Source organism: Podarcis vaucheri, assembly GCF_965113315.1.
Source record: "Podarcis vaucheri genome assembly, chromosome: 11".
Taxonomy (NCBI): domain Eukaryota; kingdom Metazoa; phylum Chordata; class Lepidosauria; order Squamata; family Lacertidae; genus Podarcis; species Podarcis vaucheri.
The window spans coordinates 58,081,371-58,104,760 of record NC_138749.1 but is presented as its reverse complement, the minus strand read 5'-3'; the positions used below and the strand labels follow the sequence as shown (position 1 = coordinate 58,104,760).

Genomic DNA, 23,390 nt, shown 5'->3' with positions numbered 1-23,390 from the left:
TGGAGAGGCGGGAAGGGAGAGGGGAACGTTGGAAGGAGTTACGCATTCCAGACATTCCTGAGCCAGCTTTCCCGCCGGCAGAGCCGATGGAAATCGGAACAGCCCGCGCGCGCGCAGTTTCAAAGCCCAGTGAGGGGGCGAAGAAGGAGGGAAAGGGAGCCCGGAAATGCTATCTCTGCCAACAGCCAGGCCACTTTGCCAGAGTCTGCCCCCAGAGGAAGGAATGGCAAGGGATGGCGGGAGCTGTTGAGGGAGAAGAGCAGGGAGAAACGGAGCAGGTAAAAGCCAACGCCTGGTTGCCAGCAGGGCACTGCAGCCAGGCCAAAGAGCAGTGAAAGTGCCCCTTCCCCAAGTGCCAGTGCCAGAAGCTCCTCGACCTGCTCTAGTGATTGAAGTGTCGCTAGAGCTGCAAAATGGACACCCCCTAAAAATAAAGGCGCTGTTGGACTCAGGCAGCTCCTGCAATTTCATGAGCAAGGAGTTTGCTGCTGAGCACCAGATACAGACTATCCCTTTAAGCAACCCCCTGCAGGTGACCACGATTGATGGCAGGGAACTGTTGGGAGGAGGCGTCAGCTTGCAGACCGTCCCAATGATAATGAGGGTGGCAAGGCACACAGAACTGATAGCGTTTAATGTGGCCACCTTGGGAGGCGCTCCCATTATTTTGGGAATGAGCTGGCTAGCCCTACATGATCCGCTGGTGGGCTGGCATCAAAGAGTGGTTTCCTTCGGTTCCGCACACTGCTTAGAACACTGCAGGGCGGAAAAGGGGTCAGCAGGGGCCCAAGCCACCCTAGCAGGGACGGAAGTGATGGAGAAGGGGAAGGTGCCACCACAGTATGCTGATCTCAGCGACGTGTTCAGCGAGAAGGAAGCGGACCAACTACCCCCGCATAGGCCCTTTGATTGCCAGATCAATTTACTCCCTGGAGCACAGCTTCCTGTAGGCAAGTTGTATGCCATGTCAGACAGGGAGATGCAGGAGTTGCGAGCGTTCATTGACAAGAACCTGAAGAGAGGCTTCATCAGAGAGTCCAAGGCAGCGGGGGGTAGCCCAGTGTTTTTTGTGGATAAAAAAAACACGGACAAGCCGAGGCTGGTATGTGACTTTCGGGCCCTAAATGCAGTGACAGAGCCGGCGGCTTTTCCTATGCCCAGGATTGATGATATTTTGACCAGGGTGCGAAAAGGAAAGATTTTTACAAAGCTGGACCTAAGGGGGGCGTACAACCTGATACGTATAAGGAAAGGGGATGAATGGAAGACCACCATGTTCACCCCTTTGGGGGCATTTGAATACCTCGTTATGCCTTTTGGATTACAAACAGGCTCCGCGTGTTTTCAAGCCTTTATGAACCATGTACTGGGGCCTTTGCTCTACAAGAATTGCGTGGCCTTCTTAGATGACGTGTTGGTGTATTCGGAGAATGAGGAGCAACATGTGAGAGACGTCAGAGAAGTGTTGAGCAGGCTGCAAGCCAACAGACTGTGGGTGAAACTGGAAAAGTGTCAGTTTCATACCAAGGAGGTGGAATTCCTGGGGTACCGCTTGTCAGACAAGGGGTTGGCCATGGACCCCGGCAAGGTTCAAGCGGTGCTGGAATGGAAAACACCCAAGACCAAGAAGGATGTGCAGAGGTTCCTAGGGTTTGGAAACTTTTATCGTAAGTTCATCCGAAACTTCGCCCACCTGACGGCGCCCATCACGGACTGTCTCAGCAGCAAAAAGAAGTTTGTTTGGACGGGGGAGGCGGAGCGAGCGTTTGAGGAACTGAAAAGGGCCTTCGCCTCTGACGAACAACTTCTACATGTGGATTTACAAAAAAAGCTGAGGGTCGAAACAGACGCTTCTGACAGAGCCATAGGGGCGGTGCTTCTTCTGCAGCCGGGGAAGGAGGGGTCAGAGTGGCGACCGTGTGCCTTCTTTTCGCGAAAGCTGAACAAATCTGAGAGAAACTACACGGTGCACGACCGGGAACTTCTTGCTATTTATGAGGCCTTCAGGAGATGGAGGCACCTACTAATTGGTGCACAACAGAAGGTGCAAGTGTGCACGGACCATAAGAATCTAGAGTATTGGAGAACTGCGCGAGTGCTCAACCAACGGCAGTTGAGATGGGCCCAGGAGTTCTCCAAATTTAACTTTGAGATTTGTTACGTACCAGGCCCGGAGAACGTTAGGGCGGACGCTCTCTCACGCAAACCTGAATATTTGGAGGGAGAGGGTGCACCCGAAGAGACCCATGTTATTCCCGAGGACCGCTGGGTGTGTGGGGCGGCTTTGGTGGGGCAAAGGGAACTGATAGAGGGAACGGTGCAGGATGAATACGCCCAGGACAAACTCAGGGGTCTCAGGAGGGAGGGAGACAAACCCGGGGGTTTTGAGGAGAGAAACGGGGCGTTGTATTACAAGGGAGCGTTATACATACCGGAAGGGGAATTGAGGGAAAAGGTACTCAAGCAACTGCACGATAGCCCCACAGCAGGGCATTTTGGGCAACACAAAACCATGTGGCTGGTTACCAGGGAATTCTGGTGGCCCAAGGTCAGGGAAGATGTGCGTGAATATGTGAGAGGGTGTGACCGATGTCAACGAGCCAAGGGGGAGAGGCGGGCACCGGCAGGTTTATTAGAACCACTACCCACGCCGGAAAGACCATGGGAGGCAGTGGCAATAGATTTCATGACTGATCTGCCCAGGTCCAAAGGGAAGACAGCCATTATGGTTGTGGTAGACCTGTTAACCAAGATGGCCCACTTTATAGCCTGCTCACATGCGGTCACAGCAGAAGAAACCGCTAGATTGTTTGTGGAAAATGTGTTTAGGTTGCATGGTGCCCCCTTGAGGGTGGTTTCGGACCGAGGGAAACAATTTACTTCCAGGTTCTGGAGGAAGCTCATGAGCTTATTGCATGTAGAGGTGAATTTTTCCACTGCCCGTCATCCAGAAACCAATGGGCAGGCGGAAAGAGCTAATGGTGTCCTCCAGCAATATTTGAGGTGTTATGTGAATGACAGAGAGAATGATTGGGTGGAGAAGCTGGCGTTGGCAGAATTTGCCTATAACAATGCAGAGAACGTGTCCACGGGGATGAGCCCTTTTTTGGCCAATCACGGGTGTCATCCCCGAGCCTTCCCAGGGGGGGAGGGGGAGAACTGGAGCGTTCCTGCCGCAGAACAGTTCGTTGAAGAAATGGAAGCGATCCATCGCCAGCTCCAACTTAATTTAAACAGGGCGAAGGAGGAATATAAGAGGCAGGCAGACAAAACCAGAAGGGAAGGGGAAAGCATTAGGGTGGGGGACCAGGTGTGGCTGTCCACCCAAGGGTTACCATTTAAAGGAGGTTGTAAGAAGTTAAGACCCAAAAGACTGGGCCCATTTGAAGTCACGCAACAGGTCAACCCAGTGGCTTTCAGACTCCGGTTACCGAACCACATGAAGTTGCACCCAGTGTTCCACAGATCATTGCTGTCACCGTATATAGGGGACAGAGAGGGGAGGGTCAATAGGGGACCAGCTATGGAGGAAAAAGAACACAGCTACCATGTAGCGGAGATTCTCGATTCTAGGTGGAGGGGAGAGCAAGTAGAGTATTTGGTAATGTGGGAAGGGGAGCCGGAGTCGGAAAACACCTGGGTCAGGGCAGAGGATGTAGATGACGAGGTTTTGATTGAAACTTTTCATCAGAGATTCCCTAGAAAACCCCAGCCAGTGGCGAGGTTCCGGAGGGAATACTTCGCCACCACCGACGACGAAGAAGAGTTGGAGGGGTTCGCTGATTCCGAGGTGGAGGAGGATTCAGCGAGTCGGAACGAAGACCAATGGAGGGAATTGTTTGAGACGTCTGAAGATGAAGAGGATTCTTTTAGGGGTTTCAGCTCCTCACCGCCCAGAGGAGAAAGTAGGGGCGGGGGAGAGGGGGGCCCTGGAGGGGAGGTGGATGTCAGGGAACTGACATCGGAGGAAAGGGAAGTGGTAAGGCTCCCAGAGACTGGGAGAGAGTCAACAGCCAAAGCAGGGACCAGCAGGGGGAGCGCGGGGTCTCTGGAGGAGGATCTCAGTAATGCTGAGAGAGACGCAGCAGCCCAGGCAGGAAGCAGCAGGGGAGAGAAAGGGGTGAGAGACACTTCGAGCGAAAATAGCGGGGAGGTGTCAGAAGCAACTGCAGGGAGACCCATACTTCGCCGGAAGCTGCCAGGAGACGCGTTTCCGTTAAGGAACTTCTTTGCTGGAAGCGCTTCCGCAGACAGCCACTGTCAGACTCTACTAGTGACTAGAGCAGACATGTCTGAGGAGCTCTGTCACACACAGAGGTTTGTGGGATCGCACAAACTCTGAAGGGGCACTATTTTAAGCACAAGCAGCTACCCATCCCCTGACAATAACATAACACAACAACTCTTAACATAAAAAATATAGAAAACATAACTGTGCAAGGGCCATAGCTCAGTGGTGGACCATGGGCTACCCATATAGAAAGTCCCAAGTTCAATTCCTGGAATTTCCAGGTTAGACTGGAAGTGACTCCCTCCTGAAACCCTGGAACTCCACTGCTGGTCAGCAGAAATGATACTGGTGGGGGTGCACTGCCCAGAAGACCTGGTTCATAGAGTTGGGGCATTACTGGACCTGTTGCTGCTTATATGTACAGTACAGACAACAGTAGCCAGAAATGCTTTTTACCAACTCTGGTTCACAAACGCCACCATTTCCTAGAGAAGGCTGACTTGACCATGGTAGTTTGTGTCCAAATCACTTATGTTATGCTAGTTTATTTTCACTAACTTTCACTTTGTATCTGGACTCAATTCAAGGTGTTAGCTTTTATCTTTAAGACACTAAATTTAATTTGCTCCATACAGTATTTTAATGCAAACTTGCCCAATTTGCACTTTCTGAAATATGCAAACTGAAATACTGTTTAAAAACAATGCAGTTCTCCAACCAAATAAGAGTATATAAAAATACACATATTAGGTGAAAGTATACATGATAGTGAATATATTAATGAAAACAACATACAGAAATGCAGTATTGTAGGGGAATTTGCTTGGAGGGGGAAAGTGTTTTAAGAGAAATGCACACTAAAAGACTGGCAAAATTTCATGAGGACATCTTTAACCCCCCACCCCCACAAACCAGAAACCAATACAAAAATGCAGCAAACTGAGAACTGGAAAAATGAGCAATTGAAAAATCATCACTGGGGAACAGCATATCTCAGGAATCATTTCCTTCCCATATGATCCTGGTCAAGGATTTTGCTCACCTTCTGAGCCCAATCTTGCTGTCGTTACACTCAAGAAAATCTGACTTGCAGCAATGAGAGATTATGGTGCAAACCTCCCGTTCCTGCTTTGGCTAAACTCATTTTGTTTTGGCCTCACCCGCTACCCAAAAGATTAGCCACCAGGGAATGCAGTTCTTAGGCTGAAAAGGGTTCCCCACTCATGGTTCCAGGCAAACAGACAGCTCCACCTGCTGTCTTTTTGCGCACAGAAGATGCTACCCCACTGAACTAAATGGGAAGCCCTTGTAGACAAGAGTGCTCTAAGACAGCAATCTATGAATGGTCTGGGCTACTAATGTCTTCCCATTTGTTTAATTTCAAGCTTGCCTTGTTGCTGTTGTTTTTTAAACCAATCCAGTAATAAATCAAAACTAAAGGGAATGAAATTTAAACTATCAAGCTATCCCAAGCCAATGGCATTCCCAAAATAAAAGAAAAAGCAAAAAAGCAAAAAAAAAAAAAAAAAGAAACCATTGCTACTGTTGCTTACCCAGTACACTTTGCTTCTACTGTTGCCTTGAGCATTTCTGCAATGTGGGTCAAGTGTTGATGCAAACCAGTAGCTGGCAAGTCTAAAAGATAAATATTAGTAGGAGCCATTTGAAGTGAAAACCAAAATATGCACTATTTTGTATTAGAGAAAATTCTTAAGAAACTAGAGGATTTGTAATACAGTACATCAATCTCAAAAATAAACACGGCTGGTAATATGGAAAGCACTTCATAGCTGATCTTACCTGAGGGATGTTTAAGGAAAGCCATCACAAGTGAATGAGGATTATTAGGAAAGTAGGCCTTCAGTGGAAACTTAAGCTAAAAGAAAGTCAATACAAGTATCACTTATGGACTAGTTCTTAAAACTTGCCCCATCAGAAAATATGCAAATACAGCACAAAACATGCTATTCATATTGAAGGAAAGGAACCCTACAGATTGCATTCTTACAATGCCACAAACCTCACAACTTTGCTCAAAGTCCTCCTAGCCAACTTTTTAAAAATCCTTTCCATGTCAACATAGAACTGGTGAGTTGTAAGGGGTGATCTAGAGGGGAAAAACCATGATCCCAAGCTGAGAGTTGTATTTGATCCAGGGATCATTATTTGTTTTGCAATCAGTAACCCAAAAGCAAACCTTCCCTGGTTTGTCTTGGTTTCCTTCCCAGAGTGAGCTGGGAGGAATGGAAAGAAATGCACAGTAAACTATGGTTTGTGGCTAACCAAGATGTGTGAATGCAGCACACATGTAGATAGTCTAGCTTTGCAGCATTTTTTGTGAGAGTGAGTTTTTCTGTAATATTACTATCTGGACTTCCTGAACATATCTGCCCACAACAATTGCATATGGTTACAAGACTAACATGTGGTACCCACAAGGCTGAATGAACAAAACAACATTTTGTTTCCAGCAGAAGTTGTCCATATATTTTATATCCATATACACAAAGATTTGGAGAAATTCTGACTGTTTTGCAGTCATCCTCTACATTAAAGATTTATGCAGAACTCAAGACATGTACGGTTAAAGAGCAACATATAGAAGATCTAGTTAATGTTTTAAAAAGAGCTCAGCAACAAAGCACACAAACAACCTCTACAGCATAGTTGGCTCCTAGCTATTTGAAGGGTGTGTGGGATCTTGGATTACGTTCTCCACTCAGTCGCCCCCGCCACCCTGAGGCTGCAAAATGTGCTGCTGCCATAGAAATAAAGCTGCATAAAATTAATGGGAGTGGCATCTGTACATATTAACTGAGACAGCTGCAATTTCAACTCTAATTTATACCTTTTGAAACTAAAAGAGAGATTTAATCACAATGCTAATTAGTCAATTACTGTACTAGTTCCAGTAAGACCCATCTTTTCACTAACTAACAGTTCCCCCAATAAAATTTAAAAGTCACAATGCAGTATTTGGTTCTCTGAAAAGTTTTATGGGAGTAAAACCTGAAAAGATTATGTGGCCCCAAACTAAAGCATCAGACTACGAAGCATGGATACTTTGATTGCCTAAAGGAAAATGAAGTAATCCCAATGGTACTACAGGTACAAAACTATAGGGAAGAATCAGACGTTACATGAGGGTGTTAAGAAGCAGGGTTACAGTTTTTCTAGGTGTTGAAGTTTTTCTAGGTGTGAATCTAGAATAAATGTTTATTCATTAATATTTGCTGAGAGAGAATGTGTTTGTGAGAAAAGAGAGATCATTCACTAGTAGACATCCCTATGAGGTGAAAAGGCACTATAGATTCATGACGTAGTACAGAAATAAAAAGCATAGTTTTGTCAAATGGACAGTTTATTATAACTTGTACAAGTATATAATCTACAATTGTGAACTAATGCTGTGAAAATAAATTGTGGATTAATCCTCCTCCCCCTAAAAAACCCTCTAAAATTTGATTCCATTTAAGACACCTCAGATTTATCTTGGCATTCATTTACTACAGCAGAAAGGCATTATTTTGCTCATTGTATTCTTTTAGCACTTTGCAACCTAAAATTGTTCTTTTTATACTACATTTTGAAGCATCTCATTTAAAAAATAATGATGAAAAATGGAATTCAACTAACCTGCTTATTATTCTTGTGATATGCTTGAACAAAGCACTGTGTAAATACCTGCATTACGGTCATTACTTCTGGTGCTCCATCAGTTTCCAGCAGTGCATTCCTGAGCAGCAAAAAGTTTAAGTATGACAGGTCAGATTAGGAGTGTGCCAATCATGCAACCATTAATTGAGAGAAGGTAAAAACAAATGAGAGCATTCTTCCCATGCCTTGGGCTGTGGTCTTAAACCTATCTAGCTATTATGCAACCTGGGAAATAAAAACACTAACTTCACTTTGCTTCTTCTTCTGCTTCTTTTTTTAAAATGAACATACAAATGCCATTCTGCAATATAATTGCTGTTATTACAAATCCAATGTCAAGCTACAATTGTTTTACCTTGTTTTGGCAACTCAAACCCTCCAGCTACAACTGTAAACACAGTATCTAGTTGCTCAGTTTTTTACATATTAAATCTCATACTAGAGTTTGCTCTGGAAGCAGGGACATGAAAGGAAGAAATGGCACAGCTATTGTTTGGTGGCTTCAAACCTCTGAGCTCATCCCCTGGCTCTAGTTAAACATGTCTCCATCTTCCCTAATCCTCATTCTCCCAACTCTTCAGCATATCTGTTTTCGCTGTCATATTAATGCTGTTGATGCGCAATAGGCATTTTGTATGTGGATTATGAATTATTTGTGTGCACTAGGACATTTCCGCTCTCATTCCCCCATCTTGATTTGTAAGTGGTTCATTCTTTTCGAGTTTACTTGGAGAAAGCTTGGGCAACCTTCCAACATTCATCATAAGCTTTGAAAGAACTCATCTGATGTCTCTGTTACCTCTCCTCACCTGGTCTCCAAAGGTGAGAGCTCACCCTTAGTTCCCATGCTTCCAGTCTGCAGTGCCTGCATGCTCAGTGTCGACTGCCAAGGAGAACTCTGAACACTGGTTTTGTTTTTAGAAATCTTCCTTCTAAGGAATTAGGAATTTCCCCAAATTCCTATCAACAATGGAGGTTCTGAGCATCTCATAAGTTCTAACTGCAGATAAAAACAACAGGAACTTGCAGATAAAAACAACAGGAACTTAGGACAAGTTCTCCTGCTGCCAGTCTTTACTGCTACAGGGTACCTTCCCCATTCTGCAGCTTAGTATGTCCAGAAAGTAGGGAGAGGAGAGGAATGGGCAGCAGAAAACTCTAGAACTGATGAAGGGTTACACCACAAGCAAATCCAAAACAGGGAGGGGTAAATGGTCTTGCTGGAAATGGCTCAGTGATTTCTGAATTGTTGAGTGGGGGAAGAGTTCACTTTTAGCACGTCCATATTTAGCAAGGGATTTGCTCCTAAAGCTCCCTCTCAAGTTCAAAACTCAAAGACAGTCTAATTCTTGATTTGATATCCCTTAAAACTATCTGAAATGAAAATAATTGTAAAAGAAAACCACTCCCCTCAAGATCATTCAAATTTCTTTTCCTGAATATTTCTTGACACTTTTGAATTCTACAACTTATTTAGTTTTCATGGGTAGATAAATTTCAAAAGCCAGTATCTTTGTGGCATGTAATGGAATCAAACAATTAAACAATTAAACAAAAATGGATTCCATTATACTTGGACATGAGGGCTGCTATGATAAAATGTGTATGGAAGAACCTCAAGCACAGGCTGGTTTTTCTACTATCAGTTATACAACATCTTGCATTTAATTCTTTGCCTTGAATAGCCAGCAGTGGAACTAAGCTGCGTATGTTGTTCTGCGGATCAGATTCTCGATATTAAGAAATTCTTCATAATTTTGTGAATGCTATCACAAGATGCACCATATTTAAAATATGGGAACGCTGGGACATTCTAATGCAGTTCTATATTGTTTACTGATTTGGGATGGATAGGCAAAATCCTTCCACATAAATTGTATGTAATCTTACTTGAAAATTTCGTCTATAGTTCTGAAGACAGCCGGATGACATGCAGCTTGGTCCTGTTGCAAATAACAAAAGAACAAGTAAGATAGTTTAGACAAAGCTTGTATCATAAACTCAACACAAAGCAACAAGACAAACAACAGCTGGTCACCAAAGCATGTAACTCTAATATAGTTCTCAATAGATTGGAGCTGGTAGTCCGAAACAATAGTAGGGCACCAGGGTGGAGAAGGCTATCTTAGTCCAATAACTTAAATGTGCTTCTTCTCTCCCATGATGCAGTGACTTCAGGGGAATGACTGAGACTAACAGTGACGTTAAGCAAGTGAGGATGGTTTGTTATAATAAAAATGGAAACAGGAAATTAATGATGAGAGCCTGGTTGTCTTCAAGCTACTGAAATTAGTAAAAAAAAATTAAAAGATGCATAACTTCTGGAGACCATGATGCAATCCACTACTCCCCCCCCCCAAAGGAGAAGAGAATCTAGTAGGGTCGCAATTTATATTACTGTTAACATGTTAAAAACCTAAACAGCGGGGGGTGGGAGGGACTCTTTCCAAGCCTGTTGTGTTAATTACCTAGTCTTTGAATTTCCAAGGACAATGGTTTAAACTTTCTAACTTCATGGAACACTCGACACATTAACTTACCTGCTATGGAACCCTTGCGTGTTGCTGAGGATTCTGAGTGTTCTAGGGTGTACACTTTATTCTTGTGGACTATCATACAGGGCTTGGCAGAATTGGGAAGAAGCATTTTTCAGCAAATTCCCCTTTCTTGCAGCCCCTCTTTCCTTACCCTTAACCAGAAATCTGCTCTGGAAGGCTAAAGCCAATTGGAAGGGGGCTTAGTAAGAGTATTAACTGACCTAAGCTGATCATAGCCATACATTTCCATGGGTCTATTCCGAGCAATGTGGCCCCATACTTGTGGGTGAGTGTTATCAAACCTTTAACAGGTATAAAAGTTTCCCCAAAGTACCATTGGTTTTCCCAGGGTTCATTTTTCATATCCATTATAGATTTGAATGTCTATTTCTTTTTTTTTTATTAAGAATTTTTATTGGTTTTTCACATTTTATATAGACAGATATAAACACAAAAACGGACAAAAAGACAAAAAAGACATATATAATTTCAGAAAATCTTATTTTCCTAACCTTGCTCCCTGACTTCCCCCCACCCCCTCCCTTGCATCCCTATTCCCAAAATTATGTCAGCAAATTGGCATTTCTCCTCTTATGCATCTTAATATTAATCCTTATGTAAAAAGAAACAAAATAAATTTTTCTAAGTTGGACCCCAGTTCCCTTCCATCGATTTCCCAATTTATCTTAAATAAAAATCATATTAACTAAACCCCATAGTCTTGAGTGTTGTTAATTACATCCTTCCCTCCCTCTCATCCCCGATTTGCACCCCTTCCCAATACATGTCCAAAATGTCAGTTCTTAGCCTGGGTCCCACACGTCCGAGGCTTTCAAGTCTCTTTCAGTCCCTCTCCGCCGGTCTTGTTGGTAGTCTTTTATGTCGGTCATCAAATCACGAAAAAGTTCTGTCAAAGTCAACCTGTAGTCTCTTCCCATACGTGTTTTTGGAGACAACTGCTGAAGAATTTCCACAAGGCCTGGGTCTTCAAAATCATAGTCAAAGTCAAAGTCAGTGTGAAGGCCCCAATTATATTTCTTTATTTCAAAATCCTGCATTCCATAGATTCCCGGGGCCTCCACTTTCATCTTTTGTATCTTTCGTAGATTTGTAGTAAACTTAATCCAAAAATCTCCTTGCTTATATTCCACAAATGTCAGTTCCTGGGTGGTACTTTCCAGCTTTGCTTTCTCTTTTTCTTGTTTAGTCTCTTGGACTTCTTTAGATATCATTTCAGATTCAGCTGTGGATTCTTTCTCATTCAAATCCTCACTACATTCAGCCGAACTGCTTATTCCAGGAGTCAAGGTCATAAGTTGTTTACTCATAGCTGCAGTGTGCTCTTGTAGGATTCCCACCAGCTGGAACATCCTTTCGATTTCCCCTAGTATTTTTCCATCCACAGCCATTGTAATTTCACAGAGTTCCCCCTAGAGGGAATCTGGATACTTAATGTTCTTTTCTCCAACAATCCTCAAACTTATTGTTGTTACTTTATTTCCAACAATTGTATTCAGTTGTAACACACTTTAATCCAGAGGGATCTTAGGTAGAGGTTTTTCCACTTTAAATTGCCCGTTTGACAGCTTTGACAGCTGTCAAACTCTGCTTCTCTTACACAAGCTCCAAAACAGGGCGCTCCCGGGCCCGGGAGGGAGGGTTGTTTACGACAAAAAAGAGACTTCCGAAACTCCACTCTCCTGCTCAAAATTACTTTTTTACGAAATCTTGGAAGTTACTGTCTTTTTTTTTTTTTTTAACTTACCCCTTATAGGGTAGGCTCTCCAGCTTAGTTCTTGTGTCGTTGCTCTAAATCGTCTGCAAAGGGGGGGTGCGGACTTCCTTTTAGCACACCCCCCGATCGTCTCAAATTCACAGAGAAAGTTTCTAAAAGTCCAATTCCATTTTACTCACGGGTTTTCTTTCGATCCAAATTTCAAGGAAGGAAGTCAGCGCTCTCCAGTCATGGCTCGCGGCTTCACTCAGCGGCGGTAGCGATCGACTCTCAGCGCCGCGCCGTCCCCCGTATCCCCTCCGCAGCCTTTAAAAAGGCTCTTCGTGAATCAGGGGGGGGCGTTTATGGCACCCACCGAGTCTTCAGTCCGCAGGCTTCCGTGCCTGCGGTTTTTAAGGGTCCCCGTGTCGCCGGCACGGCAAAGACCCATCCACCGCTGAGCCGGTTCCCTCCGGAGCTCGGAGAGAACCCGCCATTTCCAGATCGCGCCAACCCCGGAAGTCGATCGCGCCAACCCCGGAATTTCTAAGGTCTATGTAACCAAATTCACAGGAGGCAGGTAAATATCTGAAATGATGCTGTCATGAGGCTTGTTTTGGGTGTTTAACAATATAATTTAGTAAAAGTTCTGTATCATTTTGGTCATTAGCTAAAGACTGTTTCATCTGAGATTTATCAGTGACTGTCAGAGGTTATTTTTAACTTTTACTATTACTCTCAAAGTTAAAAATTAATGAATATCAGCATTCAAAAGATACTAATATTTACAATACACAAATTCACCTTATTGATGCAAAGTCCACTTTCTTATATTTTTTTCGTTTCTTTTTAAAGAAAATCAGCCACAGGATAAAAAGATGGGTTAATGGCTTTCCAGACAGTTTTTATGACTAGCTGCCCCAACTTGGAGCACTGAGCAAACAGAAATTGTTCCATCCAACTTTCATGTTGGGAAAGCTCCACTCCAAGTGCTCAAAGCAAATATTCATGTAGCCAAGCCAGCTACACAGGGGAAAATATTTTGAGGAAGTATAGCTCTCACAAAGCATAAAGGCGGAAATGAGAAGAGAACCGTTAGTCTAAACATCTTCTCATTTTTCCTCACATGTCACTATCATATTGAAAAGATTACATGTCACCTCATTTTCATGTTGTACTCCAGTGTTTTGCCATATACTGTAGTATATAGTTGCATTTAAGTTATCATATTAAATGTATGCCACCTAGTGTTCATGACTATTCACAGCTGGCTTTATCACGTATTTCTAAAAAAAGTTAAAAAAAAAATTACAGATTGTTGAATAACTGTCATTTCCAAATTCCTTTTGAAAGTGAATTGGGTGATATATGTTAAAATGACAAAATGTAGGCAGGAGGTGTAGTGCCTTTCTTGCACACAGTAACTACTACTAGACTGCTCAGTTTCACATATTTGTACAGTTTGGAGGCTGGTAGTTTTCATATTAAGGTTAACACCACTATCTTTTTTAACCATACCATAGAATCTTATTTACTAGACAGCCTTTAACACTTCCTTAACTTTAGCAATGCTCCTGCATTTTTACCTTTCTTTGCCAAGAAGAGTAGCACACGTGTGTGTGTGTGTGCGCGCACACACACACACACACACACACACACACACACATTTAAACACAGTACGGAAAAAGTTGGTCCATAACAAAATGCTACACTGTAGAGTGCTGCCATTCAGGATTCTAGCCACTCACCCCAACAGTCAATTATCATTGTGGGATCACTGAGCATCCTCACTACTTGTGGAATGGTTTTGTGGTTTCCCCCCATGGGGTCCCCCCGCTAAATATTTTTTGCACTTTTTCAAATCTTGTGACTCCCCCAAGCCTACTGATAGCTCCTTTGTGTGGGTGGATGGCCCACACTCGGATGGATCAGCACTCGGAGAACTGAGATTGGTAATAAAAGTGTACAAGTGGGGCCCTGCAATGAAATGTTGCACTGTGGGTTGCTTCTGTTCAGGATCCTAACCATTCCATTCACACATCCCCTATCCCATTTTCCCTTTCTCCTTCACAAGTATGTTTCATGGCCACTGAGCATGCTCAGTTCTGACAGCTGCCTTCTTACAAAATGGTTAGTTTGACTATGCAAGTGCCAAAGTGAACTATGTAAGTTCAAATTCCTTTTCAGCTGTGAAGTTCTCAAACTAATCTACCTCATAAAGTTGCTGTGAAGCTAAAACACCAGGCTTTGCTGGACACAAACAACTTAATAAGTAAGCCTGATGATGGCCATACGTAATTTTAGTTTGCAGAGTCTGCAATATCAAATGCATTTTGGAACCAGTCAAGAATTCTATGTAAGATTAACTAATAGCTTGGTTTAGCTAGCAATAAATTGATGTCACGTGGACTTGCACGGCACTGCAGTATCACCTGCATTGATTTTTGGTATTCTACAACTTTCTGTTGAAGTTAAGCTTAGCTGACGTTTGGTCTCAAACACTGATTGTGTTCTATTTGAAATGTTACAGCGAATGTTTACATGCTCAAAGGGTCCTAATAGAAGACAGAAAATCTCTTAAGCAATACACAGTGTTAGTGGAATCTAAATAAAAAGCTGTCAACTAAAAGAATCTGACAAAATCTGCACAAAGTGAAATGTGACTTTATTTAAACTAGCCTAAGAGCATCAGAAACTGGCAGGTGCTTTTCCTTTTCAGTGCCCCTAGCTCTATGTGAACTCCATCTTTTTACATGGGTAAAAGGGCAGCCAGGAAAGGGCAGAAAATAAAGTCTTGTGCTACACCAGGTTGTAGTGCATATTTAGCCAGTGAGCTATAAAGGCTTTTGTTCTCCTCTTCCCTAGTACCCATTGTGAAGACACACTCATACTGCTGTCAGCTCAACTCTGCACCAGACACTGAGGTCACAGGAAAGGAGAAGGACCGAGTGCTCCTCTTACTGATGGTGGCACCTGTTTCAGAACTCTGAGGCAGAGAGATCTCTTCCCACATCTTTCAGTCCTGTAACGAAGCCACCACTGTCACAGCAGCTGCCACCAGCTTAGTTTGATGCAGACAGGATACGGGACAAGTGTGTTTACCAGTTTCTATTTAACAATAGTAGCAGCTTCAACTAAAGATTCCAAGATGAGAGACCAGGCAGAGATCCCTACCCCGAACTGGTTACTTTACATTAACTTTTGTTGAAATAGCTGCTACCATCAGAAAGCCGGGACATTTTGTCCACTTCTCTAGCAACACAACAAAACAGCAAAAATCTCATATTTGTCAACTCCCAAAATCCACAAGATTGGCCATTTATGAATGTTGTTTTCCTCACAGTTGTGGAGCAATAAATTATCTTGGGGGCAGATGAACACCTTGGAATCAGTTTCAGATCTCTTGACACAAAAGAGGCAAAGATATCAAGAATGAAAAACAAAATCACATCAAATCGAATGCTAGGAACAGACTGTGTTTCAAAAGCAGTTGATCAGCTGAAATTAACTAGTGGATTGAGCTAAAAGTCCATCCCAGCAGATATATACCCATGTGTGGGCCACGGTCTCCAGTTTCTCATGCTATTATGCAAACAATTGTCATGCTGTTGCAAGTTGCACAAGCATCGCCTGCTGGTGTTACTGAACAGAGTTTGCCACAGAAGACCAGTGAGTCCAACAGAATGCTTTTGCATTCATGAGAAAATCACTTTGGTGATACCTGTGGCTGGGCATCAGTGCAAAAAGACTGCAACATTCATACAACTCATTTCTGACAATACCTGTAACTGTTTCCCTTCCCCATGCAGTTCACACAAGATATTTGCCTGATTATTTTGGTATGTTTTATGCACACACCTTTAACCATCTGGAAAAAGAACTAGTGTTACCTACTCCTGAAAAGCAAAACAGTATTTATAGAGGACATTTCACTATGTGCAACCTGTATAACACTTATCTTTTGTTTTTATACTTCCTAGTAACTATAGAATTTCCATTACCAATTTCATTTTTTCCCAAGGGATGGAAACACAAGTAACAGCACACCACATAAACTAGAAGTTACTAGACCATCACACTTTAATTACATTTGGAGCCCTAATATAACAGTGTTGAGTATCATATTTCTTCCATAATAAAGCACAGCAGTCTTCCACTACCAAGACTAAACTTTAAAAGTTGCTGCTCTGTATACTGCACGATGTTGTATTCTACAAGATGCGGATATATAACATTGTCCTACATCATTCAGGCAAAGCCCTATTGAAGATACATTCATGGTTGCATTAGAAATATTATCAATTACTGTCCTGGTTGCTTATTTATTTAAACTAATTGTAACTTAAAATAACAAGCTTATTTCTGGGATTATTTCTTTGGTTCTTAAAGGACTATGGTTCTCTGAATATCCAATGGCAAGCCAAAATTATGCCTATAGACTGGAACTGTACAGACTTCCTTTTCACTTGAAGCAGTTTCATGGCAGGCTTATAATGTGATACCAAGGACAAAAGCACTTGGAATTGCAAAAATCTCTTGCCTGGTTATGAAACTGAAGTAGTTCTTCCTACTAGATGGGTGGGAAGGTAACCTGGAGGGGAGGCATATAACTGTTGAGAAACGAAAAGAATCCTTGCTTCCAAACCGCTCTCTCTTCCTACCCATCTTTAACTGGCTGCTCTGTGTGATGGGGGCCCATCCCTCAGCACCAAACAACCCTAATTACAGCCCAATTAGAGGCTTTTTTTTTGACAGATGCATTCACAATCAGTTTTAGCCAACAATAATATTGTGTTGTTAAAATGTATAACAGGAAGTCAACTCATCAATAGGACTCCATGAACTGAAAACAGAGAGGTTATATATACCTTTGTTAGCCCTGAAAATCTTTCAATAAAAACGATTAAAAAATGAAAATCACACCCTTTTTTCTTACTAATAATACTGCACTCTCAGATTAAAACCTTAAAGCCATGGATCATTATGCTATTTACTCTTCTACTTATGGCTAGGACTATATGGCCAGGTTGGCACATAACGCCAAACCATGGTTAATGTAAACCAAGTTTTAGAAACTACCACCAAAGTATGGTTTATGAGTGTGGTTTATTCACGGTCAAGCCATGAAGCCGCATTCAGATGAAGAAATAAACCATGACTTTGTATTGCATATGCACAAAGCCTATAAGTACCACTTGGACTGCTTGCTCCTGAATATACTTATATTGTGTATTTTAGAAATATTTAAAGGACTTTTGGTACAACACGAGCAGCAAAATCTTAATAGTTTTCTAATGCCAGTACATCCCACTTACCAATAAGGAAGATTTTATCAGGCATGCCATCTCTTCCAGTGAACTTGGCTGAGTTGAGATTAGAATTTCAAGATTCTGCAGCACTGCTTTCTCCAGACCAGGCAGATGGCGAAGCCACAACTGCAGCACAGCAGATTCAGGCAAGAAAATCTTTTTTCTGTATTGGAAAAATAAATAAAATGTTCATCTCAGCCTACTATGAAACAGATGTCTTGTGACTGGCAATGCCCACCTCAGTGGCCATGCTGTGCCATAACAACGTAACAACCCAGCCAAGGCCATATCTGGTCCAGCATTCTGGCTACAGTGGCTTACCAGGAAACCCACAAACAGGACATGAGGGAAATAAAGCCATTGTTCATGCCCCTCCAAAATGGTAATAGTGGTGGCCAAAAACAGTCTCAAATTTCCAAATGGGCCCAGGAGGTTGGAAACCCCTGCTCTAAGTTTCCAGTGTCTGGTGGTGAATGAGATTTTCTCCTCCTCCATTTTAATCTTGGCCACAAAACTGCCCTCCTTCCTTTAAAAAGAACATAAAATCATATGCAAGTCCAGAATTTCCTTTTTCATTGCTCTTTCATAATTGTTTCCAGTTGCTGTGCTAACTGAAGCAAGCTGGAATTAGAATAATTACAGAACAGTAAGAATAATAATTAGCAACCTTTTCTTCATTTTATGAACAATTTCCAACTTACTGCATGCACACTATGCCCATGACCAGAAACATTGTTCTGTTCTAATGATGGGTGCTAATGTGAACTTTTTCTATGATTTATTTCTGCAGATCATAGCACTGCTGAAGTTGGCATAATTTAATATAAAAACATACCCCTGAATTTTAAACTATTTTAACCCTTGTACTGGTCCATATCTTAAATATGACCCGGAAGGCATGAGTAAATATTCCGATCTCTGAATACCTAAAATAAAGATCAGCACATGAATCCCGTGTTACCAGCAAAGTTTAACTATCACCTCTTATAGGAAGAAATGGAGTTTTGCACAGAAAATGGAACCTTCTGTAAAAAATAAAACCCCCCTTTTCACTCTACACTCTCAAGGACCAGCCTCACACTTCACTGGATCATGGACCAAGACAGGGAAGAGAGCGACACTGTAGGCTTGTACGTATAGTACTTTGACAGAGAGAACCTAACTCTCAAACAAAACCATTGATTTAGGTTCTGCTTACTTCAGGACAGGTATACCCCTTCTCCACCCTTTCTCACATCACTTTATTGTGGGTACTGTGGCAAACAATCACACTCACTCTCCAGGCTTTTGGAGTTAGAACACCTTTTTACTCTCAAGATCAAGGTGGTATGCTGCCCACTTATATTGTAACTTTGCTGTCTAAAAGCAGCAGCCATATACGGTTACTCTTATTTCAAGGAATAATCCAATCTTTATGTATTCCTCAGATGTGTGAACTTTTTGTGGGCACAAGGATGGGGAACATAGTCATAGTGGACACACATTTAATCTAACAGTTTAGGTTCTTAAACCTCTTGCGAGAGTGTGTAGGAATACATATGGGTTCTGCTGTACACCTTGTAACATTGCTTAGTTAAACTTGGATGTAATTAGGGTGGGAAATGAGGGTGTGATGGCTTGTTACTTTTCATTATATTATCTCTAGTTATAAGATCTCACCTTTAAGTTATTTCAGACAGGACCCTTCAGTGCATATTGAAGGTGCCTGCTTTTCTTATTCCTTTAATCTCTGCTGACACCATTTAATTCTATATATTACCTTATTTACCAATTATCACACAGTACCTAAGTTTAAGCTAAGGAACTAATAGATCAGGAGAGTTAAATTTAAAAGTTAAATATAATTTATTAATATTTGTAATAGCAGATAATAGGATTATTAGCAAGCTGCATGATAAATGATACTTTGGTTGCTATCTCCCTTGCATTAGTTCTCTTCCTTATTCTAAACCAATAGCCAGTTGCCCTTATCTTCTTCCCTCACAGGCTTTTTTCAGATGACTTAACCTAAATTCTTCCTTCTGGTCAGTGGCTCAGTGCTTCTTGTGGACAACTGTGAACAGGTAACAATCTGACTTTCACACTTCCAGGAAATGTTGCTGCTGTCTCCCACTACCTGCAGACCTTCTCAGTTTCAGATCGATTTCAGCCCACGGTCCCATACCGAAGGTTGTGATATATTCTATGTTGGCTTCATCATGAAGTTGTTTGAATTATTCAAACATTACATAGACATAGACTGCAGTTTGAGGGGTACATCCAGTTTTGATAGAACATACTTTTCTTGTGTGGTGTACTGCTTGCCTCTCTCATGTTGCCCTTTGGTGCATAAAATGCCAAGAGGCATACATTCTTCCCAAAACAAAGCAACACTTCTTCTTGTTTGGGGTGTAGTCTGGCCCCTAATGCCATCATTAATGCATACACTGCTGTTTTGAGATAGGTGTGTGTTGAATTGGGCCTTCCTTGTGGCAGGGCAGGTGCTCCTAATAAAGTGAACTTCTCTTTCCCTGTGGATCAGCCAAGCCCCCAAATAAATGTGATGCTATGTGACAAAACAGAGTATCTTTAAAACTTACTATGAAGTAGTCAACTTTAATTTTTTTTAATCAATTGGCTTGATCACTACACAAAATCATAACTTTGGTTGGCCACAATGACAATATAGAGCCTGAGCCCCAAAATGCAAAACAACTCCTTTGTACTCAGTATTGCCTGCTCTGTCAGATCCTTCATTTCGTAGAAGGCAAGCCACCCACCATTTCACAGAAGGAAACTTCTCTCTCTGCCAGCCAACACACCGCCCCTTCCAATGAAATAGCTTTCTTCCTCTTGCTGTTCACATCTACTTGGACGCTACCCACAGAGAGAACTGTTCTCTTTTCCAAGTATGCTGACCAGTTAGAACCATGGTGGTCTTAAACAGAAAGCTTGGACACTGCAGGAAGAATGAAATGAAACTTTATACTTTGAAATCTGCTGCTGAAGGGATTAGAGCGTCTGGCAGGTGCCCTGGTAGGTCTCTGTGGGTGCACCCAGGAGCCACATTCAGAATCCCAGGCTTAAGAGTGCTTCTGTATCATCAGCATCAAAAATATAAAACCCACTGGTGCAAAAGGCAGCCCAACAATGAAAACATCAGTCAGGAACCAGAAGACTCTCCTTTCCTTTCAACAGGCCCGTGCAGAGCTTGTCTGAAGGCTGAACAGGAACCTTGTTAGAATACAAGTTATAAACTCAAACAAAAAAGCAGCCAGTCCCTGGTGGAGCCCCCAGACAGCTTAGCCCTCCCAAGGCCTGGGGTAAGTGTACCTGGCTGCCCACTTTCAGGACATTCTGAGGACAAAGGAGAAGATGCTGTAAGAGAGAGAGAAACGGATCTCCCTTCAAGTAAAGGTGTGGACGGAAGCATGAAATGCAACAGAAGCACATAGGGCGTGATTAACTACTCCCCTTTGCTTAAGAACAGAAATTGTCAATTAGAAGAAAATGTATGAGTTTTCAAAGAAGCTAAGTAATAATTCAGGATTTCTTAGAAATAAATGTGCTAATGAATAATTTCCCTGGGGTTTTTTGGCAAGGAGAAACCATTCACTATGTTCTCTCTTGTGAGTGGTCTTGCATATTTTTCTATGCCAGAGACTCCTGTAATTCCTTGCCTGAACAAAACAAAAATGCATCCACCTGCCCTAAACACCTCAGTTGATAGCTGGGTGGCAGCAGGCGGAACAAATTCAAAGACTCACCTGAATCATCACTGCAAAAAGTCACTGCAGGGTAGAATTAAGTAATGTGATCACTAAGAGATGCAATCCATAAGGAGAACATGCTCTTCCTGATCCACAAAATGCAATTCATGAGCAGAAATAAATTTGTTCACCTGTATCAACCATATAAGGGACGCGGGTGCGCTGTGGGTTAAACCACAGAGCCTAGGACTTGCCGATCAGAAGGTAGGCAGTTCGAATCCCCGCAACAGGGTGAGCTCCCGTTGCTCGGCCCCTACTCCTGCCAACTTAGCAGTTTGAAAGCACGTCAAAGTGCAAGTAGATAAATAGGTACCGCTCCAGTGGGAAGGTAAATGGCGTTTTCGTGTGCTGCTCTGGGTTGCCAGAAGTGGCTTAGTCATGCTGGCCACATGACCTGGAAGCTGTACGCTGGCTCCCTCGGCCAATAAAGCGAGATGAGTGCTGCAACTCCAGAGTCGGTCACGACTGGACCTAATGGTCAGGGGTCCCTTTACCTTTACCTATCAACCATGGTCAGGGGTCCCTTTACCTTTACCTATCAACCATACAGGAGACACAAAAGCCTGTCAAAGAGGGTAAGATCAAACAGCAGCCAGACATTCTGTGAGCCCATGTGCACTCCTATATGGAAGCATGTATATTAGCTACATAGAGGTGCTATGGAATGAATATATGCTGTTCCAATACGGTAGATATCAGAAGAATCAAACATGAAATTTCAACAGATGGTTAACCATAATTTCAATGAAAAGGGAACTGGGGTGTTTTTTAGGCTACTTACTGTAACACAGCCTTATTCACCGCTTCTAAAAATTCAGCATGAAGGACCTCTTGTGATCTGTCTTCATGATAGCTAAGAAGCGCTTCCAGCAGTGGCATTACATCAGGCAAAGTAATAAGAGGTGTACAGAGAAGGGATATGGATTTTACTCGTGAAGACATACTGGAAAAACAAAATAAGGTTTCTTTTGTAGGATGAAACGGTTATATTTTTACTTTTCTAAAACATTAAACACAGAGAACTAGAACAAATACCTACTTGTAGCTAAAAGGAAGACATTTTTATCCTAAGGACTAGCAAAATAAATAAATAAAATAAAAATAAAAATAAAATAAATAATTATTTATTTGAAATGCAGCTACATTCACAACACATTACACACCTCAACTACATTCATATGTTCAGGCAGGGTACACTCTTGCTCTGACAACAATAAACACTTGGACTTGTATAGAACAATGCTCAAGAGAACACCAGAGACGTATTACCCATGACGGAGCTTTCAGCAGATTCACAGTGAAGTCCTAACTCAACAGAAGTTTTGCTATTGACTGACATCAGGTGTGCAGCTGAAAGAAACATGAACTTTCTCTGGCTCTTTTCCATGATTCTGTGATTTGTGCACAATGCAATCTAATTTCCATGGTTTCCAAGTGGACAAACAAAAACTGTAAAATCAAGTCTCCAAGCAATAGGAGTATGGTTTCAGTAATGGAGATTACTGGAGAAATGCCCTGCATTATTGGAGTAGTAAAATCTACATTTAAAGAAAACAAAGCTCATTCAAATCTGCAAGTGTATATACAAGATGAGCTGCTGCAGTGGGGAGCAGTAAAGTGCTATACCTGGAGCAGAACATTGCCTGCATGGCTATGGCTTGATATGGGAACAGATAAATATGCAAAGACAACCGGTCTGCCGCTGCCACTTAAGGCAGAACTGGTATTGGTTGTGTGAAGTGCTTTCCATCAACTGCCGAACTATGACCCTATCTGAGATAATCTGGTTGCAGTGATCTATCTATCTATGCTTTGGCAACCTCAATATTAGATTACTGCAATGTGCTTTACCTTGGGTTGCCTTTGCAGACAGTTCAGTAACTAAATACTGCAGAACGTGGTCCCCCAATTGCTCACAGGCTCAAGGGAAGATTATCATGAAACACTGATTGGGGTGAGTTGCAGTTGAATCAAGTAAAATACTGAAGGATGATGCAATGTTCAATTAGCTAGTACATACGTCTGTGGTTTTAGCTGAGAGAAAGGCACCGTTGCAGTGCAGGTTGAGGATTCACTGTGAGCTGTTTTGCTAAGTAATATACTTACTACAAAAATAATGTTTAAGAACAGTTTGAAATAGACATATTTAATGTTTTTTTCAGTATAAGTGCTTTTCCACAAAAGAAACAGAAC

General features: G+C 42.3%; 1 protein-coding gene across 9 annotated transcripts in view; it reads right to left on the bottom strand.

The window, feature by feature from the left end:
• Positions 1-23,390, bottom strand: part of FANCC (FA complementation group C) — a 75,303-nt gene that overhangs the window by 11,190 nt on the left and 40,723 nt on the right. For all 9 annotated transcript variants that reach the window (XR_014224366.1, XR_014224367.1, XR_014224368.1 and 6 more), the window contains exons 8-13: positions 21,979-22,140; positions 17,455-17,611; positions 9,779-9,831; positions 7,868-7,967; positions 6,032-6,107; positions 5,785-5,866 (exon numbers count right to left, since the gene is read on the bottom strand). Coding sequence is in view for 1 of the 9 variants with exons in the window: in XM_082241587.1 (XP_082097713.1) it covers positions 5,785-5,866; positions 6,032-6,107; positions 7,868-7,967; positions 9,779-9,831; positions 17,455-17,611; positions 21,979-22,140 (630 nt within the window). In the remaining 8 variants the exon portion in view is untranslated. The remainder of the gene's footprint in view (positions 1-5,784; positions 5,867-6,031; positions 6,108-7,867; positions 7,968-9,778; positions 9,832-17,454; positions 17,612-21,978; positions 22,141-23,390) is intronic.